At 50.6% G+C, this 26,194-nt stretch overlaps 1 protein-coding gene across 3 annotated transcripts in view; it reads right to left on the reverse strand.

Moving 5' to 3' along the window:
• Positions 1-26,194, reverse strand: part of BMP1 (bone morphogenetic protein 1) — a 43,935-nt gene that overhangs the window by 1,748 nt on the left and 15,993 nt on the right. For 2 of the 3 annotated variants that reach the window (XM_086703485.1, XM_086703486.1), the window contains 11 exons: positions 19,655-19,757; positions 16,141-16,257; positions 15,748-15,893; positions 15,454-15,649; positions 12,267-12,392; positions 11,381-11,541; positions 10,816-10,996; positions 6,695-6,820; positions 3,402-3,529; positions 2,781-2,994; positions 923-1,173 (listed from right to left, as the gene is read on the reverse strand). In XM_086703485.1, the coding sequence (XP_086559611.1) occupies positions 923-1,173; positions 2,781-2,994; positions 3,402-3,529; positions 6,695-6,820; positions 10,816-10,996; positions 11,381-11,541; positions 12,267-12,392; positions 15,454-15,649; positions 15,748-15,893; positions 16,141-16,257; positions 19,655-19,757 (1,749 nt within the window). Of the gene's footprint in view, positions 1-922; positions 1,174-2,780; positions 2,995-3,401; positions 3,530-6,694; positions 6,821-7,118; positions 7,484-10,815; positions 10,997-11,380; positions 11,542-12,266; positions 12,393-15,453; positions 15,650-15,747; positions 15,894-16,140; positions 16,258-19,654; positions 19,758-26,194 lie in introns of those variants that run through there. The other variant, XM_086703487.1, reaches the window with a different exon arrangement.

A 26,194-nucleotide genomic window follows, 5' to 3' on the forward strand; every position in this document is an offset into this window, starting at 1 on the left:
AAGGGCACATTCAGCTGGCTAATGCTAGGCCCAGCAGATGCTGCTGCTGCTCCAGGAAGGAAGTTTAACACTTCCTAAGGTGCCCAGGTTACACTGGAGCATAGCCATGAGAGAGGTGAGGGACCAGGGAAGTGAGGGGCAGGAGGGCGTGTGTATTTGTGTGCGTGTGTGTGCACACGCATGCACGGGTGTGTAATGGAGAGGAGAAGACGGTGTTCTCCGAAAGGGGAAAGGATTCACAAAAACAAAAAGAAGCCACAGCTCTGAGAGGAACATAAATCCACCTTTGTCATTTTCCTGTGGCTTCAGTTAAAATCAAGCAAACTTTTGCCCACTGCCTCTGAAAGTGCCATTTTATGGACCAAGAAGCAATGCTCAGTGTCTGCTTGGACAGTAGCACCAAGGGCTTTGGGACCAGCTGGCCTCCCACCAAGAAGGGAAACTGGCAGTGGAAGAGATGAGGGTGTTTTTATGGCTCAGCCAGATGACTGGTTAGCACAGTTCGGCTCAGGTCCTAGGTCCCTGGCTTTTGCTTCAACCTCTGCCCCCGACCCTGGGCCCTGGTAAGCTGCTTTGGAACTGGAACAAGGGCGGGGGGGGGGGGGGGGGGGGAAGGGGGTGGTAGAGGGAACTCCATCCACCTCCCCGGATGCAAGCTACCCTGTAGGTCCAAACAAACTGGTGCTGAGCAGGCTTGGGTCAGGGCAGGGCCTGTCCCAGAGGATGCAGAAACCACAGTGTTGGGCAAAAAAGGACAGAGTTTCCTGGGTGGGGATGGCCTAGGGCAGGGCGGGCCTCTGTGAGCAGCCACCCACCAGGCAGGGTCTCCCAGCTCCTGCAAAGGGCCAGGCATGTGCTAGCACCCATACCGGCACCCCACACCTGCAGAGGCAAGGGCACTGGGCAGGGGGCGGGGTCTCACCCCTGAGCCGCAGTAGCGCCCCAGTCTGGGGGCTGTGCTGTCATAGCCATCGAAGAGCTCCATGTAGTCGTAGCCACAGTCTGTCTCTTCCTCCACCTCGAAGGTCTGGAACACCAGCTCCACGCCATATCCTTCCTCTGCCACGATGACCCATTCGCAGTCCACCCCCCCAGGGTAGTTGTTGTCACCAAACTGCGCATGGGAGTAAAGATCCTTCGTCTTCACCTCTGCCCGAACCTGGCCTCCACACTCTGTGGGGGAGGAGCAACAGGTTTGGCCACCACTCCCCGAGCATGGCCAGGGACAGGGTACCGCGCCTCACTGTGCTGAACCCTCATGGCTCGATGGAGAGAGGGCCACATGGCTAGGGGCGAGTGGGTTTGGACCTGCCTGGGACATGGCCCAGAACAAGTGCTCTGCTGCTCTACTTCTGGATAGATACCCACAGAGGACCAGGGACACACCGGGCTGTTAGGCAACTCTGAGCTGAGGCACTGGGGAGGGCACGCTTGTCAAAAGAGCACATTGCTAATTTGCTCCAGCTGATGGCTGTCATGGAAGAATGTGGGCCCTGCGTTGCCAGGGCTTCCATTCTTAAGAGAGAAGAACGACATCTGGATTTTCTGCGAAAACTCTTGATTTTTCAATGTTGGCTCACATTTTTAAAAAACACACTGTGGGCCAAACAGAGCGGAACTGAGGGCCAGATAGAGTTCTGGGCTTCCAGTCTGTGACCCTCTGCTGGGAGGGGCAAATGAGAGCACGCAGGACAGGGTCCTCAGCGTCCATCCTCCTCTGGAAGCCCTCTGGCCTCTAGGAAATCTGGTGCTTATGTCTCCCTGGAGGGGTGAGGAGGGGGTGGGACAGGGCCTGAGCTACAAGGAAGGATGAGAGGCTCTGGACCCAGCAGTCCTGGGGACTCCGCAACAGGTGGCTCAAGACCCACAAGGAGCCTGTGAAGCCCCCATCTGACACCTGATGTTCCAGGCCTCCCAAGCCTGGGCTCCAGGCTTCCTCTACTGCTGCACTGTTTCCACTTCACTACTGTCCTGTCTTTACATACCAATTGCTCAGGCCAAACGAAATGACCTGCGGTCACCTGTACACACCCAGAGCTGTCCTGGGATTGTGGCTGTGCCTGGGCTCCTCCCCCTGCTGGAATGACCCCACCAACTCCTGCCCAGAGCTAGACCTTATCATGTTTTGTCTCATGCTATAACTATCTGTGCACGTCCCACCTCACCTCTGGACCGTGAGTTCCTGGTGCGCAGGGGTGAAGGGCTCATGCCTGATTCACCTCCATAAGCCCCTCTGAGTCTTGCATACAGCCAGAGCTCAGCAAATGGTTGTTAGATAAATGGACAAACGATCACTAAGTAGCCCCTCAAGGCCTGAGATATTTGTCTGCTTCATTTTTGTGACCTGCACTTAGAGCACTGCTTCATCATACATGTTATGTGTTAATAAATATCTCTAGACGAGTGACTTTTGGGTTTGGAATGTGGGTGGGCTGCCACACAGTCAGGCGTCCTACCGCTGGGGACTGTGGGGCTTCCCTCCCCATCCCTGGATTCCCCACCCACTAGCGTCACTGCCCTCTGTTTTCCGGCAACTTAGTGGCCCCTAATCGGGACCTCTCCCACTCTCCCTTTAGTGCTCACTCTCTGCTCCCCTGCCCGGCCCTCAGAACACAGTCTCTGTCTACCCAGGCCATAGCTCTGTCCATCTGTCCCTTCATACACTCTTTCTAATCCCCCTGTGAAACTCCAGAGCCTGGGCCTGCCTGTGAGAGCAGGATCAGCAGAAGCTCGCAGAACAAGACAGTGTGAGGACATTGGGCTACCTTAGATGGCCTTACCTGTGGAGTGGGATGCCTGGAAGCCCTTCCTTTGGACGGAGTTGTCGGAGTAGAAGCGCAGGAACATGCGGCTGCCCGTGGCCAGGACAGGCTCAGGCTTCTTGCTCCCACAGAAGCGGCCCAGGACGGGGGCCTTGGCGTCACGGCCATCATACACCTCCAGGTGGTCATAGGCACACTCAGGCTGGGACTCGATATCCATCTCCATGAAGGTCTAGAGGGCACGAGGGAGGACAGCAAGTTCAGAATGCGTCTGGGGGGGGGGCAGCAGGTGGCCCCAAATCTAGGCCTCCAGACCCCAGCTGATGGAGACCAGGGAAGCAGCCCCTGCCAGGGGCACTGCTGGTAGCAGTGAGGGAGGACCCGGGAATGGGTAATGGCAGGCACACCCCCAATATGTACTGGGACTGGGCCTCTGTCCAGACCAGACTTGGGGCTCATGAGGATCCTCACAGGGATGACAGCCCTGTGGGCTCAGCCAGGCCACCAGCCCGCAGTCTGCATGGCTCTGGTCAGGACCTCTGAATTACCCAGAGCTTTGGAACTGATAGGAAACAGGTGGTAGCCCGATGGCATGGAAGAGCAGGGGTCCCCATGCAGGCTGGGGTGTGGGTACCTTACCAGCTTGACCCGGTGGCCAGGGGTGCTAGAGATAGCCCAGGTGCACTCCTTCTTGCTGGGATATTTGTCAGGCCAGTTGGGGCTGGTGATGGTGCCGCTGGTGGATGTCACCTTGTGGTCACAGCCGGCTGTGGGGAAGTGAAGGTAAAGGGATCAGCAAGAGCCTTGGTGCTCTAGTGCCTCCTGTGAGGAAAGGAACAAAGCCCTTCCCTCCTGCCCTCCTTGTTTCTTTCTCTTGTCCCCCACCTACAAACTGATGGAAGGCTTACATTACTTCTTTTCTGTTCGGTTACCCATGGCCGGGGAAATCTAGCTGCTTGCCTCCAAGCGAGGTCTGCCTGGCAGCATCCATGAAAGCCGCCCTCACAGGCACTCCCGTGCAGATCCCTGGACCTTTGAGGCCTCCGGCCACACCCCCTCTGCCCTCCATGATGTTGTCATCCTCTGGTATCCTGCCACACTTCCACATTCACAGAAGACTTTGGCACCTGACTCAGTTCTATACCCATTCCTGCTGCCATCCCAGGCGATGTCAGCCAACACTCTAGCCTCTCTGTTCCTGACCTTCTCAGCTCTATTGGCACTTATCTTCTTCCTCTCAAGCAGGGCTTGCTCATGACCTTACTCTAGGCCTTGCCATCACCTACCATTTCCTGATGCTACAAACACATCACCTCTCTGTGACCACTTCCTGTTCTTCCAGGGTGCTCAGGCCCTCACTATCCTTTCAACACTTCTTCAGCTTTAGAGAGACTTCCAGGGTCTTGATCCTTCTATTTTCTCCCAATATTTCCTCCTTGGTTGACTTAACTTGCTTCCCTATCTGGCTGGACTATATGGCTGATCACCCCAGCTGCTCATCATCATACTGTCCTTCTACTGTGTCCTCTCGGAAAACCCCATCTGCCTCAACCACTGGGAACCGAAACCACTTGATACTCTTGGATCTGTCCTTCACCACCTCCACCCCTTACCTCCTCAACAACGGCTCCAAATCTTCAGCCCTCTCCACTCCCATCCCTTCCCTCTCAGAAGATCACCTCACCTCCTGCCTCCCTGAAAAAAATCAGGGCCTCAGATATGAACAACTTCAGCTTCCCAGCCCCTCCCTGCAAACTCACCTTCCTCCTTCCTTGTCTCCAAAAAGGAGTCCCAGGTCCACCTGGGTACCTTTGTACCACAAATTATCCACCCTCACTCTCTGTGCCATCTCTGCCAGCCTGTGGACCCTCCTATGCTTTGCCCCATCCTAAAGTAACTCCCCCACAGCCCTACATTCCCCTCTAGCTGCCACCCATCCTTTCTCCTTTTCTTCTCAGTTGTTCTTCAAGAAAACTTGCTATTACCCCATTCTCACTGTTTATGGCTCTTTGATCCATTGCAATCTGCCTTCCCACCTCTGAGAGTGTGGCCTCACAAACGAATTTAAAAGCTGATGTTCATGATTTATTATCATCCAATCTGATAGGTTTCTTGGGGAAAAACAGGCGGCCAGTGCACTGTGGGCTGGGGAGGAGAAAGGGATGGATAGGTGCCTATGGTCAGCGGCTCACAGGATGAATACACAGCCATGAGGCCCAGAGAGCAGTGTGCAGGCTGCCCAGAGGCCCTGTGGAGGCAGGTAGAGCTCCTGGCTCTCCACAGTGGACCTATGGGCTGTGTCCATCATCCTTCTGTGGTTCTCCAAGGCCACATTCGCTGCTCTCCCCCATTTATACACAGGTCTTTGGGGCCCCCTAACTTCTCTGTGTGTGCCCACTTCTCCCATGGCTAGACTGCAATCTTCCTGGGGGCAGAGGGACTCCCCTCTTTTTTTTTTTTTTTTTTTTTTAGTGAGCCTTATGCCCAATGTGGGGCTCAAACTCACGACCCTGAGATCAAGAGTTGCATGCTCTACCAACGGAGCCAACCAGGCACCCCAGAGGAACTCCCCTCTTGAGGTCCCTGCAGAACTTTGCACAACCTCTGCAAGGAGGAGTCAGGAAATACTGATTTGTAATTTGCCTATCATTTGAGTGAGGAATCATGAGTGCTTCAAAAATGACTCAGCTATGTACAGGTCGTCCACCCTAGAAGTGTAAAACCTCTCACAGCTATCTTGTTAATGTTGATGTACTCTTTTTCACACAGTACACACAGAGAGAGAATGCACTTTGGACAACCACAGAATAAGGTCCCCTCCAGCTAAAAGACGTGGAGGCCCTGTGAATCAGGAACTTCGTATTTGGGTAGACCGAAGTAATCGGGTTGGAAGCTCTTTAGTGTCCATTGGGTCACTGCTGAGTGCTTCAATTCTGTTTATTTTATCCGGGAGTTTATTTGTTTATACCTTGGTTGTCCACCTAAGAACAGTGAGAAGAGGCATTTGCCAGGCACTGTGCTAAGTGTTCAAGCAAGATCTGTAAACTTTAGTATGCTGCAAGGCAGTTACCATTGTTAATCATCTCATGGGTGAGGAACTGGAAGCTCAGAGAGGTGCAGTAATTCACCCAAAGTCACACAGACATTCAGTGGCAGAGCCAGGTCTGTGTTGTGCTGCTGGGATAGTATGCCCCAGCAAGCGGGGGACACAACGGCATTCGGGACTTGGAACAGGCCAGTGTTGTAGCATGTCCAAAGAGCTATCAGATGATGTTGGTGATGATATGAGTGCTGTTTTCAAATATCTGCAGGGCTTTAGTGTCTGGGAGGCGGTGACCCTGTTCTGAATGTCCCCAGGGGTCAGCAGTGTGACCAATAACGGCTGACATACGACTGTTCTTGCTATGAGCTCAGCACTGCTTGGAGCACTTCAGAGAGCCCTGTGCCCTGATGAGGTAGGTCTATTGTGACCTACGTGTCACACAGGAACAAACAGAAGTGCTCAAGGGTGCGCAGCTGGCTAAGCAGTGGGGCTGGGCCAGGTAGCCTGGCTCCAGCCTGTGCTCTCGACCTCTGTGCCATCTCGACTCTCTGCCACAGGAAGGTCGTTATGAAGACAAGGACTTGCCCATGGATTTTAAGAAGCACTAAGATCAGTCTAAAAATGGAGCCTGGGGATGAGTGTGAGCCCCTCCTCTCCTAACATGCACAAGGAGACACGGAAGCATGTGTGGCTTGGATATTTTGAGGATGGAAGAATCTGTGGGCCAGGTGGGAGGCAAAACAAGGTAACCTCAGAGACCACTCGTGACCTTGAGTCTACACCGGGCCAGATGGAGATGGCACCCGTGTCCTCGTGTCCCCAGCCTCCAGTCCTTTGGGCCTGCTGGCCCTGCCCTAGGGGCTCTGGGCGCTGCACTGGCAGCGCTTACCTTCCTTGCAGTCGTGTTTGTTGTCATGTAGGACGAAGCCACTGCGACACTGGCACTCATAGCTGCCGAAGGTGTTGACGCAGTCTTGCTGGCAGCCGCCGTTATCCTTGGAGCACTCGTCCTTGTCTGCAGGGGAGCAAACAAGGCGGGCCCAGGTCTGTGCAGGGCTGAGGTCGGGGTGGTCACCCCAGGGGAAGCGGGAGGCTGGCTGGGTTTCCTCCCCCCGGGGGGGCCAAGGCCACGGTGGGGTCCAGGGCAGTGCATCCAGCGGAGCCAGCTGAGTGGCCCAGCTGTGGGGAGAGAAAGTAGAAGTGGGGTGGAGGGAGGGCTGGGGGCTGGAGCTGACCAACATGGGCACCCTCTACCATTACCTGCTTACTGGACAGACGGACAAGTGGAAAAACAGACACACGGACAAGCAGACTGCAAGAGAAAGGAGCAGGACGCAGGGGTCCCTCTTTTACTTCACAACAGGAAATGTCACAGACACCATCAAAATGGGAGGGAGTGGGGGCAGGGAAGGTCCCCTGTCCATGGGAGGGGGGGACAAGGGGAGAGGAGAGCACCAGTTCTGTCCGGCCAGAAGGAGGCAGGCCGGAATGGCAGAGCGGAGGTGGGGGGTGGTCGGGCACTGAAGCCCCCATCCCATTCCGTCCAAGGTGAGGTTCCTGAGTAACAAAGGGTCCGGGAGGCCTGGCAGGCCTCACTGGGGGGTCCGGTTTCTTTTCTGCACTCGGAATTTGAGCTGGTGGGGGCGTCCCCGAGGGGGCTGCAGAGCGGGCCTCTTTTCTGAAACGAGAGAGAGAAGGAGAAAAGGGACCAAGGGGTGGGGGTGGAGGGCAGGGACCAGGGAGGGAGAGCAGTGAAAACCAACCCGGGGCCTCAGAGGCAGATTCACAGGGCAATGCGGGAAGGCGGCGGGACACACATGCAGGACGGCCATGTCCGGCGCAGCCAGGTCAAAGAGGAAGAGCAAGTGGGAAGAGGCACAGCGACAGAAACAGAAAGGAAGAGAGCCTGCGGCAGGAAGAAGGCCTGGAGGGGTAGGCACGAGACCCGCACATATGGAGGGAGAGAAACAGAGTCTCTGGTAGAGGGGAGCAGCCCACGGAAAGGGTGGGCCCGGCTGGGAGCTCCGAGCTCTCACTCTGGCTGCTGCAGCTACAGGCTGTGTTTAGACACACACACCCACACCAGCATGCCCACAGACACGGGATCCCTCGGGGATGTACTGCGGTCCCACTGGGGCAGCACAGACACTGACCCACAGGTACACCACACTCAGGCGCAGGACCCACAGGCAGACATAGAGACCTCATGCACACATACCACTGGCCAGCCATCCACCTGTGTGCACGTGTGCATAAGGGACACACACTACTTCTTCCCACATGTGTGTGAGGAAGCGTGCGCACAGATGCATAGGCAGGCACTCAGGGGCCAGTATGCGGGTATAAAGACACAAAAACACAGAGACCACAGGCTCTTCAGCAGACCTGTGGACTCAAGTGTGCTCACACATGCAGCTGCTCAAGTTCGGGTCAACCCACACACGCACTCTCCCATGAGCGCACACACACAGAGACACAGGCTACAGGCATGTGTTTGTCACTCCCTCACATGCTCCAGTATGTCTGCGGTCACTCTGGGGACTGTGTGCTTGGCACAGAGGCAGGTGTTCAGGGAAGCTGTGTAGATCGAACGGACACCCAGATTTCCAGAGGGGAATCGCGAGGTAGAAAGATGTCCGCTGGCATTCAAATGGACAGGTGGGGTCTGTGACAAAGGTGACCCTGTTCCTGGTCTCCATCAGTAGTGGAGGGGCCTGAGCACTGGCTTCCGGAAGGCCCAGCTTCTCCACTCCATTCTCAGGTGGGCCAGACCCCTTAAGGCCCGCAGGAACTCAAGGTCAAGAGGTGGGATCCCCAAGTCCCTCCCCAGGGCTCCTTCTCAGTTACAGCCTCACAGGGGATCCTCGCTGAGGGTCCTGTGGAAGCTGCCGGCCCTGCAGGAAGGTGGGGGTGAGGGGCACCCTACAGCCCAGAAACTCGCCTGTGACTACACTAGGAACTCTAGGGGCCCCATCTTACAAATGGAGCAAAGATTTGCCTGAAATGTTTTGAACCCCACACCTTCCCTATATGTGCACCCTAAATACCTAGTACAGTGCCTGACACATAGGAGGGGTAAAAGAAATACCTGCCCAGTAAACGAATGAGTGCGTGGGCAAGTGGGTGGCTGAATGGATGAGTGACAGAAAAGTGAGTCCTGAGGAAGGCCTGCTGTAGCGTCCCGGGGCAGGGCTCTGGCATGGGGGGGTGGGGAGTGGGAGTGGCAGCCTCACAGCCTCACCTCAGAGGAGCCGAGGAGCCAGGGAGCAGGTTGCAGGAGGGGCAGGAGCAGGGAGGGTGGACATGGCCCGGAGAAGGAAACGGCACTCACCCTCCAGTGCCAAATGCCCCGGAAGGTGGCTGGGGTCAGACTGAAGGTCTTCAGGCTCTTTCTTCTCCTTCTTGGCTTAGGGTCTCCTCGCTGGGTGTCCCAAAAGTCCAAAGAGCCCCCCTCCTGGGGGGCCAGAGTCAGATGCCCCATGCCCTGAGGGCTGAACGAACCTTGATGCCCACTGGTGAGGGTCCTCTGCAGGTTTCTTAGGCAGCAGGGCATTGCACGTGTGTGTGTGTGTGTGTGTGTGTGTGTGTGTGTGTGTGTGTGGCTGTGCACGTGTGTGTGTGCGTCTCTGTGTGGGGCTGAGGGGGCAGGTGGCCCAGTGTCAGGCCAGGGCAGGGCAGTACCCAGGGGTGGAGAGACCTGGGCTCTAGCCTGACAGATGTGTCGGTCCCCCTCCCGCCTCTGAGAGTCAAGTAACAGAAGGGCAGAAAGAGACGAGAGTAAGCAGGTAATGGTTTCCCCAGGGCTGAGCCCACCCCTGAGTAGGTGTTACATCCCCTTGGCCCTCTGGTGAGCACCCTGTAGGAGTTCCAGGTGGGCATAGGGAAGAAAAGGATTCGCATTGCAAGGGGAGGGGGTCTCAGCAAGCAGTGGGGCAGGGGCTGTGGGGCACTTTAAGCAGAGCAGGATGGCTGGCAGTGACAAGCAGGGAACCAGTGCACAGGGGCAGTGCATGGCATCCAGGTGGGGCAGGCAGGGGTGCAGGGATGCAACATAGGGGGCTTGAGGATGCAGGACCCTGGGCAAAGGGGGGGAAAAGGAAGGCAGTGTGGACTAGGCCATGGGCTTCCTGCCTTCCTGCTACCCCATGCCCGGCCCACCAGGCCAGCTGGAGATCAGAATCCCTGGGCCACTCCCATATAAAACCAGCTGCTTCAGCCACTCCCTCCACCTCCCACTCCCCAACTCAAGTTCATGGAGTTCCCACCCCACACTATCAACGTCCCAAGTCAAAGAGTGCCTCTGAAAGACCACCAGCCTTGCCCCAGGATGAAGGACTGAGGGAAGACTAAGGCAGGGGGCAGGTCTCCTGGGACCCCTGGAGGCCCAACTCAGAGAGGTTGACTGCATTTTAGGCCTCCCAAGAATGGGTCCATCAAAGGGGCTTGATCACAAGCCTTATACGGGGCAGCTCTCAATAAACATACGCTGGTTGGATCTGAGTCCCTCACCTATGGGCTGAGGGTGAGTGGGAAGGCTTTGGTGTTGATGAGAGGGAGGTTCCTCATCGTTTCTGAAGGCCTCGGCATGAACCCATTTGGCATGTGGGTCTGATTAGAGATGTGGCCGCTGCCAGATAATCTGCCCCACACACTCCAAGGCAAACACCCTCCTCCTCTGCATGCACCCTGCGTTCTCTGGCCATGCTGAACTCCCTGTTTCCAGGGCCTGCCCTCTCTGGGGCCTCAGCATGATGGCTCCTGAAAGGAAAGCCCTCTCCTTTCATTTCTTCATGCCTATGTACTGCCCATCCTCAGGCTGGTTCCCATACAGCCCAAAGGGTTCAGGAGTAATGGGGTTCAGGAGCAGAGGGGTTGGCCTGGTGGTGGTGGGCTAATGGGGGGAGCAGGGGACAGACCCTGCTGGCCTGGTAACAGAGAGGGCTAGAAAGTGCAGGGGTAGTGTGGCAGGGGGGAGGGGCAGTGGGCTCACAGCTGGGTAGTCCGGGTTACCTGAGAAGAAGTGGGCCTTGAAGCCCTTTTTGGAGACGGTGTTGTCAGACTTGAACTCCACACGCATGTTGTTGTACTGGGAGGTGATGACCTCGGGCTTCTCGGAACCACAGAACTTGCCATGTAGCTTGGAGTCAGCCGTGAGCCCACTGCGTACTTCCACGAAGTCATACTTGCACACCTGCAGGGCAGTGCAGCTCTAGGCCTGCCTCCTCCAGGAAGCCTCTCCTGACCACCCCCACCTGGGAAGGCTCCCTTTTGTCCTTTTGTCTTTAGTCACCCATCTTACATAATCTAACAACTCAAAAAGGTGCCAAGCCACCCCCACGGGATCCTCTTGCGCTCCCCACACAAGCCCTGACTGAGTCTTGCCTTGCTCCACATTCCCCTGTGCACTCCCTGACCTTCAAGCCCTCCTCCCCGACCCTCCCCTGCTTCCTGGAATTGGGAGCAGTCTCTCCTCCTCTACATTCTTTGGGTATTTCATATGGAAGGAAGCAGGCACTGAGCCGAGCTCCCACGCCTCAGACCTTCCTGAGTCTCCTCAGCTCTGGTGGGCACTTACGTCATTGCCTTCCGTCTCGAAGAAGTCGAACTGCAGGGAGATGCGGTACTGGGTAGGGGCCACCAATTGCCAGATGCAGTTTTTGTTAGGGGGGTACTCCTTGGGCCAGCCTGGGCTGGTGATGGATCCGTTGAGCTTGGTGAGGAATCCACCACAGGCAGCTGTGGGGACAACAGAGGTGGCATCAGCCACCAGGAGTCCCCACTCTAGGTAAGGGCCAGAGGTAAGGGTGCATTAAGGAGAAGAGGGGGATGTGTGGATGCCCTGCGGTCCTTGGGCTTGTGTCTGGTCTCTCAAGGATGGGAGGGAAGCAGGCAGGGTGAGGGGTGTACCTTCAGAGTATGAGGAATTGGGGAGTCATATGCATGAACACTCTACTTTCTCAGGGCCTCTGCTAAGAAGGAGGCGGGGAGTGAAGGGCTCAGGGAAGGCTGGGCCGGTGGGCAGTGAGGACTGGAGGCAGGGAGAGGAAGGTGGGCAGAGAAAAGACACACAGCAAACTCAGGCTGAGCTGCAGGTAGTTGGCAGGGAATGCTCTCACCTCAGGGGCAGGTATAGGGAGAGGCTGAAAAATCATTGCCTGTCTGAAAACAGTGGTTTCCAAACTGGGGATCATGACCTTCAAGAGGATGATGAAATCAATCAGCAGGTCATGATCAGCATTTTAAGTGAATAAAAATGAAAAAAAAAAAAGATACCAGAGTGCATCACACCTGGTAAGTGTGTTCAGGGGGCTGCAGGGCTGCCATATAAAATGTATTCCTTGTTGGTGATGAGTGAAGAAAGTGCTAGGGAATCTGGGCTTTCCCAGGAAGGGGTGTGTCCAAGGGCTTAAGAGATCTGGGCTAGAGGGTCTGGGCCCTGGGGCTGTGTTGGAGGCACTCACCCTCACAGCGGCGCTTGTCCGGGGCCAGCTCATACCCAGGGTCACAGCTGCACTTGTAGCTGCCCAAGGTGTTGAGGCACCGCTGCTCGCAGCCTCCGCGGTTGGGCCGTGAGCACTCGTCCACCTCTGCCAATTGGGAAGAAAGGGTGTCAGTGACTGCCAGGCCAGGGCCTGCCTCCTGTGCTCTGCTTGAGAGTCAAGTCCAGTGTCCCTCAGCCTTCCTGCGACCACCTCCAGCCCCACTGCAGGGGACAGGAGTCAGCTGTGGGCCACTCAGCTTTGAGGCTGTGGCCCTCTCTACCCCAGCCAGCCCCCCAACTCGGTCCCCAGGGGTTCCTACTCCTGAGAGCCCCAAAGGGACAGGTAGTAACCTGAAGGAGGGGACAGGTAGACCCCACAGAGCCTTTCTTTGACCACAATGGCTGGGCTGGTGACCACCACCATTTATTGGTGCCTCTTGTGTGTCATTCCCCAGCCTTTCTTCATTTATCCTTCAATCCTGACATGACCAGTGATGGAGGGACTGTTACTATCCCCATTTTACAGACGAGGAAATGAGGTTCAGACAGATTACCTGTCCACAATCACACCGGTAAAAGAAATCCATGCTGCCTTGCTTCCTCCCTAAGCTTCTATGGCACTTCCTGCCTCTATGCCTCACTGGCATTTCTTCTACACAAACTTTTGGACTTTAAGGCAACTCCTGAACTACTATTTCAATTCACAGTTGAGCACCTACCACGTGTCAGCTACTTTTACATATGTGTGTCATTTACTCAATGAGATATGCAGTTTCTCAGTGCAGTTGACCTCTTCTCCCCAGTTAGGCCATAAATTCAAGCACAGGGTACCATGGTCTATGCATCCCTCATAGAATCTCTGTGTAGAATGGGTGAATAAAGAAGACATGAAGTCACCACAGCAATATTCACAATAGCCAAGATGTAGAAACAGCCTAAATGGTCACCAACAGATGAGGATAAAGAAAATGTGCTACAGGATTTAGAAGAATTAATATTGTTAAAATGTCCATACTACCCACAGCAAACTATAGATCCAAAGTAATCCTGACCAAAATACCATTTTGCACAGAACTATAACACATTATCCTAAAATGTGTATGGAACCACAAAAGATTCCAAGCAGCCAAAGCAATCTTGAGAAAGAACAAAGCTGAGGGGCATGCTCCCATATTCCAAACTGTAGTGCAAAGCTATAATCAAAAACAAATAAATCAAAATGGTATGGTACCGGTACAAAAACAGACAAATAGATCAGTGGAAGAGAATAGAGAGTCCAGAAAAAAAACCTCATGATTATGTGTTCAATTATTCTATGACAAAGGAGGCAACAATATACAATGGGGAAAAGACAGCCTCATCAATGAATGGACAGATCAGACAGCTACATGCAAAAGAATGCAACTGGACCACTTACTTACATTATACACAAAAAGAAACTCAAAATGCGTTAAAGACTTAAATATTCGACCTGAAACCATGAAACTCCTAGAAGAAAACCAAGGCAGTAAGCTCTTTGGCATTGGTATTAATGATATTTTCTTTGGATCTGTCTCTTCAGGCAAAGACAACAAAAGCAAAATAAACAAATGGGACTACGTCAAACTAAAAAGCGTTTGCACAGTGAAGGAAACCATCAACAAAACAAAAAGTCAACTTAATGGGAGAAGATATTCACAAATGTTATATGAAATAAGTGGTTGGCATCCAAAATATATAAAGAACTCATAAAACTCAATATAAAACGACTATTGATTAAAAATGGGCAGAGGACCTGAATAGACGTTTCTCTAAAGAAGACATACAGATGGCCAACAGATACATGAAAAGATGCCCAATATCACTCATCATCAGAGAAAATGCAAATCAAAACCACATTGAGATATCACTTCACACCTGTCAGAATGGTGAGTATCAAAAAGTTAAGAATAACAAGTGTTGGTGGAAGATGTGGAGAAAATAGAACCTTCTGCATGTTGGTGGGAATGTAAATTGGTTCAGCCACTCTGGGAAACAGTATGGAGATTCCTCAAAAATTTAAAAACAGAACTACAATATGATCTAGCAGTTCCACTTTTGGGCATTTATCTGAAGAAAATGAAAACACCAATCTGAAGAGATATATACAGCCCCATGTTCACTGAAGCATTATTTACAACAGCCAAGATATGGAAGCAATTAAAGTGCCCATCAATAGATGAATGGATAAAGTAGATGTGGTATATACATACAGTGGAATATTACTCAGCCACAGAAAAGAATGAAATCTTACCATTTGTGACACCATGATGGACCCAGAAGGTATGAGGCTAAGTGGAATAAGCTAGACAAAGATAAATACTGTATGATTTCACTTACATGTTGAATCTAAAAACAAAACAAATGAACAAACAAAACAAAACAGAAACAGACTCATAGATATGGAGGACAAACTGATGGGTGCCAGAGGAGAGGGGGTGGAGGGATGAACAAGATAGGTGAAGGGAATTAAGACGTGCAGTTTTCCAGTTATAAAAAAAAAAAAAAAAGCAAGACGTGGGGATGTAATATACAGCATAGGTAATATAAGTCAACAAGATTGTAACAACTTTGTAAGGTGATGGATGGTAACTAGACTCACCGTGGTGACCATTTTATAATGTACATAAACATTGAATCGCTATGTTGTACCCTTGAAACTAACAGGATATTGTGTGTCGATTACTCTTCACTTTAAAAAATGTGTTATATACACACAGTGGAATAAAAATGGATGAACCTTATGAACATTATGTTCAGTAAAAAAGCTAGTTACAGAAAGACAAATACTGCAGGATTCCACTTATACGAGCTATCTAAAATAGATTCAATAAATGAATGAATGAATGAGTGGATGAATGAATGAATGATGGCTGCCAGGGGTTGGGGGCTGGGGGAAATGTGGAGCTGCTAATCAAATAGGCATAAAGTTGCAGTCAAGCAAGATGAATAAGGCTTGGAGATCTGCTGTAGAGCACCGTGCCTTCGGCCAGCAACATGGTATAGTACACTTACAAATGCATCCAGAGGACACATCTCAAGCTACGTGTTTTTACCACAACAAAACACAATTTTAAAAATTAAAAGAAGGAATGGAGGAGATGGATTGGCCATGGGGGTGGGCCAGGTGGGGAATGGGGAAGGAGCACCTTTGAAAAAGTTGACAGCAAAGCCAGCTTTGTTAATGGATCCGTCAGAGACGAATTTGAGCCAGAGGCGACTGGAAGTGCTCTTGATGTCATCCGGCTTCTCGTAGCCACAGTAGCGCCCGATGAGGGTGCTGCTCTCACTGTGCCCATCACGCACCTCCAGGTAGTCGTAGGCACAGCTGTCATGGCGCTCGATCTGAGGGTCAGGGGCTGGATCAGCTGGAGCAGCTCTGGTGGCCAGGGCCCAACACCAGGAAACCCACAACAGGTGGGACAGCAGGGTCTCCGACCTACCTCAAAGGACTGGAAGGTGAGGCCCACGTGGAAGCCCTCAGACACCTGGATCCGCCAGATGCAGACTTTGCTGGGCCGATAATCATCAGGGTAATTGGGTGACTGGATGTGGCCATTGTCCTTCTTCACATCTCCCCCACAGATGGCTTTGGGGACACAGGGTGAGGTCAGTTAGAATGCTCTGCTCAGCTCAAGAGCCCCTCTCTCCCCTCCTTCAGTCCTTCCTATGTACCCCTCCCCCCAGCTTCTTAGTGCCCCCAGGCCTGGCCAATCCCACTGGGGTCTCTGCTTCCTCCCTCATGCTCCCTTGACCTTGCCCTTAGTGTGCCAGGAGTGAGCGTTTTGATCCCCAGGGACCACACCCAATCCTCCCTCGTCACTCTTCTTCCGTACCTTCATAGACGGCAAAGAAGCCCTTCCCGACCCAGTTGCTGCTGCTGCGGAACTCGACCCAGAGACGGCTGTCGGTGGAGACAATAGGCTCGGGGAGTTTGCCCCCGCAGAAGCGGCCTGCGCAGACAGTGTGGACAGAGGGCAGTGAGGCCTGAAGTGGGTCCCTCTCCCCTCCCTGCTCCAGGGCTGTCCCTCCAGGGAGCCTGTCCCACCACTCTAGGGGCTCAGGGGCTCAGGGGCTCTGGCCTTGGTCTGCACTTGGCACACAATCTCAAGGCCCTCCAGTTGGCCTGAAACTAGTCTAAGGTCTAGTGTGGTCTTGAAGGGCCAGAGAGTACTAACTTCTACAGGATTTTATGCACTCGAGGAATAGAATATGAGTTCTGGGAGGAAAGGGGACTTCCCAAAATATCAAACCGTATCTGTGTTTTAGTTACCTTTTTTTAAAAGTAGGCTTCACGCCCAGCACGGAGCCCAATGCAGGGCTTGAACTCACGACCCTATTAAGACCTGAGCTGAGATCAAGAGTCAAACACTTAACCAATTGAGCCACCCAGCAGCCCTATTTACTTTTTTCAAAGAGCATATTATCATTACTTTTCTTATTTGACCTTCATGCAAACAAGTAATAACCAAGAACGAATTCAGCTTTCTTTGTACATTTAGAATGTTTTCATTTGACCCAACGCAAGAGATGGCAGAGGACCCCAAATAAATCCTAGAATCTAGGGACTGGGTCAGAAAATGTCCCCTTTGAAATAAAACCTGACAGGAATCTGTGTAAGCAGATGAGGCTGGCCATTTGTAGAATTCTTTGTAGTGGAGAATCAAGTAGGGATGGTTTGTGTGTTCTGAGTAAGACTGGGTGTTTCCCAACCTTCAGCAAGGGACAGAGGGTGCTGACCCAGGAATGTAAGTTATGAAAAAGAAACTGTAATCTTGGAAATGCTAACATGTCTTCAGGAGGAAGTGTTGTAATGACAGCTGCTTTGGGTGACTAATAAGAAATATTCAAATATCAGAAACTGGGGGGAAAAGAGATGGTTAGTAATGGTTTGTCATCCTGCTTCAGACACAGGCTGTGGAGCAAAGACTCTAGTGACAATGAGTAGTCCCGGGCTATTTAGGGTTATGTCCAGATTGGAGAAGGAGAATTCACACAGCTCCTCAGGCTTGACGCAAAAGCTTCTTTTGGCCCTAACTCCATGTCCATTAAAATAACTTCTGTCCTGTGGTTCTGACTACACATCCCCCACTTACTCACCACCCCCCACCACCAAGGGACAAAGTATCCTGTGCAAACAAGTCTGTGCCAGGTAGGTAGGCCTCTGTGGTGTGCCAGGCTGCATTGTGGGTACCCTTAAGCCAGACCTTGCAGATAGAGAAAACAGAGCCTCTGAAATTGCCCAGATGAGGAGAGCCTGGAACTGTGGAGATGTGCCTGTCTGTCTCCCTCTGTCAACTTATATGACTCCCCTGACCCACACACTGAGAGTCACCTCTGAGGGAGGCCCAGAAGCCCATACCAAAGACCCTAAGGTCCAGACTAGGGAAGGGATTTGCCCAAAGTTATACACTTGGTGATGGAGTTATCAGGCACTGACTCTATCAGGAGTCCAGTTTCCCACACCAGATCACCCTTGGCCAAGCTATGGGTTTCAGGGGAGGATGAAGAGAATATGAGTAGGTGTAGGAAGGAAGTAGCCACATCAAACTGAAAAGCTTTTGCACAGTGAGGGAAATGGTCAACAAAACGAACAAGCAATTTACTGAATGGGAGACGATGTTTGCAAATCATACATTGGGTAAGGGATTTCTATCCAAACTATATGTAAACAATTTACACAATTTAATATAAAAAAACCAAACAACCCAATTAAAAAACGGGCAGAGGACTTGAGTAGACATTTCTCCAAAGAAGACATACAGATGGCCAACAGACACATGAAAAGATCCTCAACATCACTCATCATCAGGAAATGAAAATCAAAACTACAATATCACCTCACACCTATCAGAATGGCTAGTATCAAGAAGACAAGTTAAAAAAAAAAGGTGGGGGGCGCCAGGGTGGCTCAGTCAGTTGAGCATCCAGCTCTTGATTTCAGCTCAGGTCATGATTCCAGGGTTATGGGATCAAGTCCCGCATCAGGCTTCATGCTGAGTGTGGAGCTTGCTTAAATAAGACCACCGACAACAGGTTTGAGGAAGTGGTGATAAGGGAACCCTTGTACACTGTTGATAGGAATGCAAACTGGTGCAGCCACTCTAGAAAACAGTATGGATATTCCTCAAAAATTAAAAATAGAACTACCGGGCACATGGGTGGCTCAGTCGGTTAAGCGTCAAACTCTCTCTCTCTTTTTAATGTTTATTTATTTTTGAGAGAGAGAGAGGATGAGAGAGAGAGAGAGAGAGAGAAAGAGGGAGAGAGAGTGGGAGAAGGGCAGAGATGGGGAGACAGAATCTGAAGGAGGCTCCAGGCTCTGAGCTGTCAGCACAGAGCCTGACATGGGGCTCGAACCCACAAACCATGAGATCACAGCCTGAGCCAATGTTGGACACTTAACTGACTGAGCCACCCAGGCACCCCTAAGTGTCGGACTCTTGATTTTGTCTTGGGTCATGACCTCATTCATGGTTTGTGAGATCAAGCCGTGCATAAGGCTCTGCGCTAACAGTGTGGCTCCTGCTTGGGATTCTCTCTCTCCATCATTCTCTGCCCTGCCCTCCGCTCAAAATAAATAAATCAACTTTAAAAAAAAATCTAAAAAAATATAACTACCTTATGATCCAACAATTCCACTTTTGGGTGTTTATCAAAAGAAAACGAAAACACCAATTCAAAGAGAGATATGCAATCTCATGTTCATTGCAATATTATTTACAACAGCCAGGTGATGGAAGCAACCGAAGTGTCCCTTAGTAGATGAATAGATTGAATAAGATGTGGGCTATCCATATCACTCAGCCATAGAAAAGAATGAGATTTTGCCATTCGTGACACCACGGATGGACCTAGAGGGTATGATGCTAAGTGAAACAAAGAAAAATACCATATGATTTCACTTATATGTAGGATCCAAAAACAATACAGATGAACAAACAAAGCAAAACAGAAACAGACTCATAGATACAGAGAACAAATTGATGGGTGCCAAAGGGGAGGTGGTGGGAGGTAGACAAAATAGGTGAAAGAGATTAAGAGACACAAGCTTCCAGTTGTACACTTGATCTTAGCCAGAAGGCCGAGAAGTGATACAAGCTTCCAGTTACAAAATAAATCAGGCATGGGGATGTGATGTACGGCATGGAGAATATAAGCAATAATATTGTAATAACGTTGTATGGTGACAGATGGTAACTACCCTTATCATGGGGATCATTTAGTAATACATGAAAATATTCAATCACTGTGATGTATACCTGAAACTAAGAGGGTATTACATGTTAATTAGACCTCAATTCACACAAAAAAGAAGGCTCCACAGAGGAGGCAGGGGGTGGGCCTTACCTCGGAGGGGTGCTTTCCTCCAGAAGCCGTCTCGGACCTCCACGTAGTCATACCAGCACAGGCGGCTGCGATACAGGTCCATGGACGTGAAGTTCAGAATGATCTAGGGGAAATGGGAAGAGAAGAGGGTTACACAGCTCCCCACCAGCCTGGCCTGCCGGCCCCATGACCACTGCCTGCCTCACTCTGCATAAATAGTGAAGGGGCTCAGAAAAGGAGCTCCTGGTGCAGAGACGGCACTCCTCTCCCCAGCTGTCTGCCAATGACAGCCAGCTTTCTCAGATAACTCAGTCATCACTTAACATACATGGCCTTGCTGAATATCTGTATAAGACCAGAGGTCTCATTTTACTGATCCCCTTAGTGAGGAGACACTGGTTTGGGTTAAACAAACCCATCTCTCCTCCTGGTCGACTTAAACAACACCAATCACAGCACCATTAGAGGGATGAGGTGTCAGTGATAGGAAGGGTCCAGGGTGGCATGTGGGTACCAGGGGCTCTGAAATGGAAATGAAGGGTCCAGAGAGGAGAGGCAGAGAGACGGGCTGAGTCACCCATCATCACATATTCATTGAATGTTGATTCTAGGCAAGGGGTCATGCTAGCTGCTGAGGGGAATACCAGATCTGAATCCTTCCTGTGAGTGGGTTTAACATCCGTCCCTGTCAAGGGGCTTAGGATTTATTTTTTTTTTCTTTTTTTTTTTTTTATTTATTTTTGGGACAGAGAGAGACAGAGCATGAACGGGGGAGGGGCAGAGAGAGAGGGAGACACAGAATCGGAAACAGGCTCCAGGCTCCGAGCCATCAGCCCAGAGCCTGACGCGGGGCTCGAACTCACGGACCACGAGATCGTGACCTGGCTGAAGCCGGACGCTTAACCGACTGCGCCACCCAGGCGCCCCAAGGGGCTTAGGATTTAGAAGGATAAGAAATACACATGATTTAGAAGGATAAGAAATACACATGAAAAGCTCACTGAGTAAAAAAACTCAGACTCCACACACATGGGCCTGGGTTGGAACATCACCTCTGCATTTCTTGCTGGGAGTCCTTGGGTAAATCACCCAACCTCTCTGACCTCAGCTGCCACGAGCATGAAATGAGGAAAGAGCACCTCACCCTGAAGTAGCACCTCGTAGGTACAGCCACTGCCCTAAGTGCCTCCTGTTCATGAACCCATTTCAGCCTTTGAACTCATCAAATGGTCATGTAATACTGGAGGAACGTTTGACACCTTGGTAAATACCAACTCTCCCCAGCCGGTGGGCATATTAACAGTAGACAGGTACACTTTCCAAGAGGGAAATTGCTTTAGTAGTCTCCAGAATGTGCCCCCAAAGCCTCTTTTGTATCTAGAGTCCAACAAGCAGGAACAGTTCATGGTGACCTGAGAGGTGTATACAGTGGACACAAATGGCCCAGGAACCCACCTGTTAGGTCTAGCTGGCTTCTCTGCTGGAGGAAAAGGGGACAAGGTGTATCTCCCCTCTGGCTCACTGCAGTTAGAGACAGTCAGAGTGAAGGTGAGAATGAAAAAGATCCCAAAGCAGGCACTGGCAACTGTGGTCTGTAGCCTGTGTCAGTGCTGTGACGGTCGATGGTCAGAGAATGTGTCAGTGCTGTGACGGTCGATGGTCAGAGAATAACTCTGGCTCTCGGTCACTCCCTGACACCGACCCCTTTAGAATTCTTGGTGATTTCAATAGCCACCTAGATGACCCTTCCCATTTCTGGGCCTCCTCATTCCCTGACTTCCTCTCTCCACCTCTTCTCGGCCACACATGGCATGACATGCCCTAGACCCTGTTATCATCAATAACTGTGCATCCCCCATAAGCTTAAGTTCAAGCACTCCACTGTCCATCCACGTGCCCCAATCTCTCCTCGTTCACTTGCTCCATACACCTAGTCCAACAATCCTTCCAGTTCACCATGACCTTCCACCTTCTGAGCCTATGGGGTTTTCCCACCCTTTATCTCCACGTACTCACATCAGTCCTTGCCTGGCTTGGAATCCGTAGCCCATCCTGCCTCTTTTCTTTTGATTTGTACATGAGTTGAAATGTGTTTGTGTTTGGGGAAACATTTATGAATTGTGGCACTCTGAGATGAAATCAAGCAAGACCAGGTTTTGAAAAGTGCACCCTATTACTCTTGATGATTATTAGTCACCATTGAGTGTTATTATTGTTATTATAAAGATACAAGTCCTGGTATTTTGAAAAACTGAAGTTGAAAATCTGTTCTGCTCCTGCTCTGGAGACAGACAGTGTGCCTGGATCAATGACCAAAGTAGGACATAGATGAAGTGGCAAAGGCCTGGGGCAGTCACCTCACTTCAAAGCAAATCCATGGTCCATCTTTATCATCACCTCCTTGTACAGGACCTCAACTCTCTTTTTCCTCTTTTCTCCTCATTGTATTCACTGGAAAACCACACCCCTGCTTAAATCCAACTTTCCACCTACTCTGTGCCTGTTCCCAGGAGGCTGAAGTCATGGTTAGAGGAAATACAACCATGTGGCTTGTCTCACTTGAAATTTGAGACCACTGACTTCCACTGCGTCCTTAGCGCTGCCAGGCACACCTTTCACATTCTCCTCCTCTCTCCTCAAACCATCTGTACCCCTTCTTGAACTCTCAGTCCTGGCTCTACCATTATCTTTTTCCAAGATTAGTTCAATAGTCCCTGCTCTTGATCTTGCCTCCCAGCAGAGCAGAGCTTTCATGATGTAATTGGATCATATCTCCCCACTGCTCAAAATCCTTTAAAGCATGTTACTCAGAGTAAAATCCAAAGTCCTTACTTACCATGTCCTCTATGGCCATTTATAATCTAGCCCCCTGCTATCTCTCTGACCCCATCGCCTACCACTTTCCTCCTTGCTTACTTGGCTCTGGCCACATGGACCCTACTGGTCCTCAAACACACCAAGCCTGCTCCTGCCTCGGGGCCTTTGCACTTGCTGCCTAGAAGCTCTTCCCAGCTACCTGCCTGATGTGTTCCCTCACTTCCTATCCATTTCTACTCCAACTCACCTGATGTGAATGAGGCCTTCTCTGACCATCCCACATGTTACAGTAACCCCCACCTCACTCCTTTATCTCCTATTGCTGATTTCCTTCATAACACTTATTACCATCTGACCTATCGCATTTACTTTTTATTTGTTGTCTGTCTCCCCCTTACCCCTACTCTGCCAAAATGTAAACCCTATGAGGACAGGAATTTTATTTAACTCGATATGGAATCTTTGGTGTGTGGCATGTAGTAGTTGCTTAATAAATGTTTCTTGGATAGAATTTTTCTTTTAGGAATCTATTTTATAGATACACTTTCCCAAGTATATAAAGATCTCAGGTTTGAGATATTTACTATAGCATTTTTGGTAATGATAAAAACTTGGAAAAAACTTAAATGAAACATCAGAGGAATGGGGATGACAGCATGTTAAGCAACCATCAAAATGTCTGAGGTAGGACTTGATGCGCTAACATGGAACAATGACCATGATTTCCTGCTGAGTGAAAGGCAAGTTACATAAGACCACATATCCATACACACATGCACGCACACATACTTAGAAGAGTCTGGAAGGACATACCAAGTGTTACCAATGTTTGGTTGCCTCTGGGGAGTGGGATTTGGAGGAGGACCCAGGGCAGAATATTCACTCTTTACCATATGAATTCCTATACTTTTCAAAATACTTATCTCTATATCTGACAAACAACAAAAACATCTTTAAGGAGTTGCTGGATGGACGAAGGAATGCAGAGGGCTGAGTGAGGGCAGTCTGGCTCCTAAACTTACATCCTTCACCACGATTCCATGTGGCCTCCGATCAGTTTTGCTCAGCAGCTGACAAGAACAGCAGCAACTTTCCCTTCGCCCTCGGAAACTACGCTGGCTCTGTCCAGGGAGGATGGCTTCACACCCTCCTGAAGAACCACGCCCACAGGCAGAAGCCCAAAGGACCCACCCGAGACCTCCTATGGGGCAGGAGGAAGCAGTTGTCACCTCGCTCAGGAAGAAGAGACCTGTGCTGGCAGTTAAAGGCATCCTCCAGGAGGGCACACCATGGCTATATTGAGACCAGAGATGTCTAATTAAGAGTTGTAATGGCTTCTGTCATGTGGAAACAGCTGTGCTCTGGTGGCAGGGGCACTGCCCTTTGCCAAAGAAAACCTGGCCACCTCTACCACTTCCTGGCTGGTGATGATGGGCCCGTGGCTTGACTTCTTTGTGCCTTGGTGTCTTTGTCTAAAAAACAGCAGTAATCATAAAGAGCTGGGGGATTCAATGAGAAACAGGGTGCAGAGTGTCCACAAGTGGACCCCACAAATGGGCAGCACTCCCCACATTTGTTGGATGCTCTCAGGGAGCAATTGGGACGATATGTTGACCCCCGGGGACTCACAGTCTGGCTTCAGTCTGACTTTGCTGTATGACCTTAGGCTCATCATTGAACACCTTCGTGCCTCCATTTCCATATCTATAAGATGGTAATGGTAATAGTACCAACCTCATAGGACTTAGAGAATTAAACCAATACATGGAAAGTTTATAACATTGACACATGTATGTGTCACACATGCAATATACATACATGCCACACATATATAGTACTGTGTATGCCACTCAAAAAAAGTTAATTTCACTGTCGGAGTTGAGTTTGCTTAAGATTTTGAAATTTGAAATGGTTCATCCCAGAATCTGGAAGTAGAAGGAGGCAAAAGGGGGACCTAGGAAGTCGACCAGGGATTACCGATTTAATAGATTAAGACTATAGAATGACATTGGGCACCTGGGTGGCTCAGTCAATTGAGCATCTGACTCTTGGTTTCAGCTCAGGTTATGATCTCACAGTTATGTGGGGTCATGCCCCTTGAGCTGTCAGCCCAGAGTCTGCTTGGGGTTCTCTCTCTTCCTCTATCCCTCTCGCCCCTCCACTGCATGCATGCATGCACATGTGCTCTTTCTCTAAGTAAATGTAAAAAAAAAAAAAAAAAAGAAAGAAAAAGAAAAAGGCTACAGAATGACAGTAGCAGCCAACATTGATGGAATTCCTGCCATGTGCCAGGCACAGCACTGAGCACTTTACGTGCATTAACTTGTCTAATCCTTGTATCAACCACATGAGGGAGGCACAACCATCAGACCCACTTTACAAACGGGGAAACAAAGGCACAGAGTGGTTAAGTAACTTCCCCAAGATCATGCATCTAGCAAATAGCACGGCTGGGAGTCAAACCCAGGCACTCGGGTCTTAAACTTAAACCCTTAAACTTATATTCCATGTGGCCTCCCCAGGCCTGCCAGTCAATTTTGCTTAACAGCTGCATGAAGAATGAGGGTCAACTTTCCCTTCACCCTCAGAGCCCTACACCCTTCAGCACCAGGAAGCAGGGACTTAAGGGAGGGGTCATAGCTGCCCAACTGGAGGACTGGAGGTGGGGTTGGGGAAGGCATTACAGAGGAGCGGAATTTGGAACTTGAAGAATAGGCAAGATATCACAAGGCAGGGATGGGAATGAGGGTGGACACTGTCAAAGCCAAAAGACATTTTAAGTTCTTATCTTTTTGGCTCGGCTGCAACAATGGACCATGATCTCCTGAAACCACTTTCCTGCTCCTAAGGGGCGGGCTTTGTCGCTTGGGAAACACTCTTAAGTCTTCTTTGGAGCAGCTGCTAATGACGTGCAGTGGAGACATGGGGGTCCTACAAGAAGCCTTCCAAAGTGGCTCTTTCTTGTTTGATATATCCCTGCCTTGCATAAAATTTCTGTATCACTCAAACTTCTGGCAATAAGCAGAGAACTAGGAGGCAAGTGAAAACAACCTCTCAGCACAAAAGAAACATCAAAGTCCACCCACGAATGCAAGCGAGTTTATTTAAGGTTGACTGTTGAAAGAGCGTAGACTTTGGAGTTGGACGGTCTTGGAACTAAATGCTGGTTCCACCATGACTGCCTGTGTAAACGTGGGCAGATTTACTGATGCCCTCTGAGCCTCGACTCCCTCATCTGCACAGAAGGGACGAGAACACCTGCACCACAAAACTGATGTGGGGAATAATGAGGTCATACATACAAGATGCCTAATACTTTGCCTGAAACGTAATGGGTAAACAGCAAAGAATGGTCACTATTATTTCATGACGCTATCCTCCCTGGCTCCCCAGCCTCTGCAGACCCTTAGAGGGTTCCTGTCCCCCAGGGTTCCATCTTTGACTCAATTACAGCTCTACAATTTGATCCAGAACTGTGAGTGAATTTTACTTTTTCTATTTTTGCAGCTACGCACTGAAAAGTTTGAAATTTTTCTCTGTAGCCTACTTCTCTCCCTGGAACTCCAGGCAGGCCTCTGAAAAAGGATGGGGAGTCTCTTGGGTGTTGTGGAGGGAGCATGCCTAAGGCACAGAGAGGCTCCTGGGGCAAGTCCATTTGTCTACTAGAGACTAGGGCCAGCCCATGCCAGCCTGGAACCACAGGGAAAGAAGCTGATCCTGACCAAGGTTGGCATATCCCTGCTG

This window comes from Puma concolor, chromosome B1, assembly GCF_028749965.1.
Source record: "Puma concolor isolate L17-30 chromosome B1, mPumCon1.1.hap2, whole genome shotgun sequence".
Taxonomy (NCBI): Eukaryota; Metazoa; Chordata; class Mammalia; order Carnivora; family Felidae; genus Puma; species Puma concolor.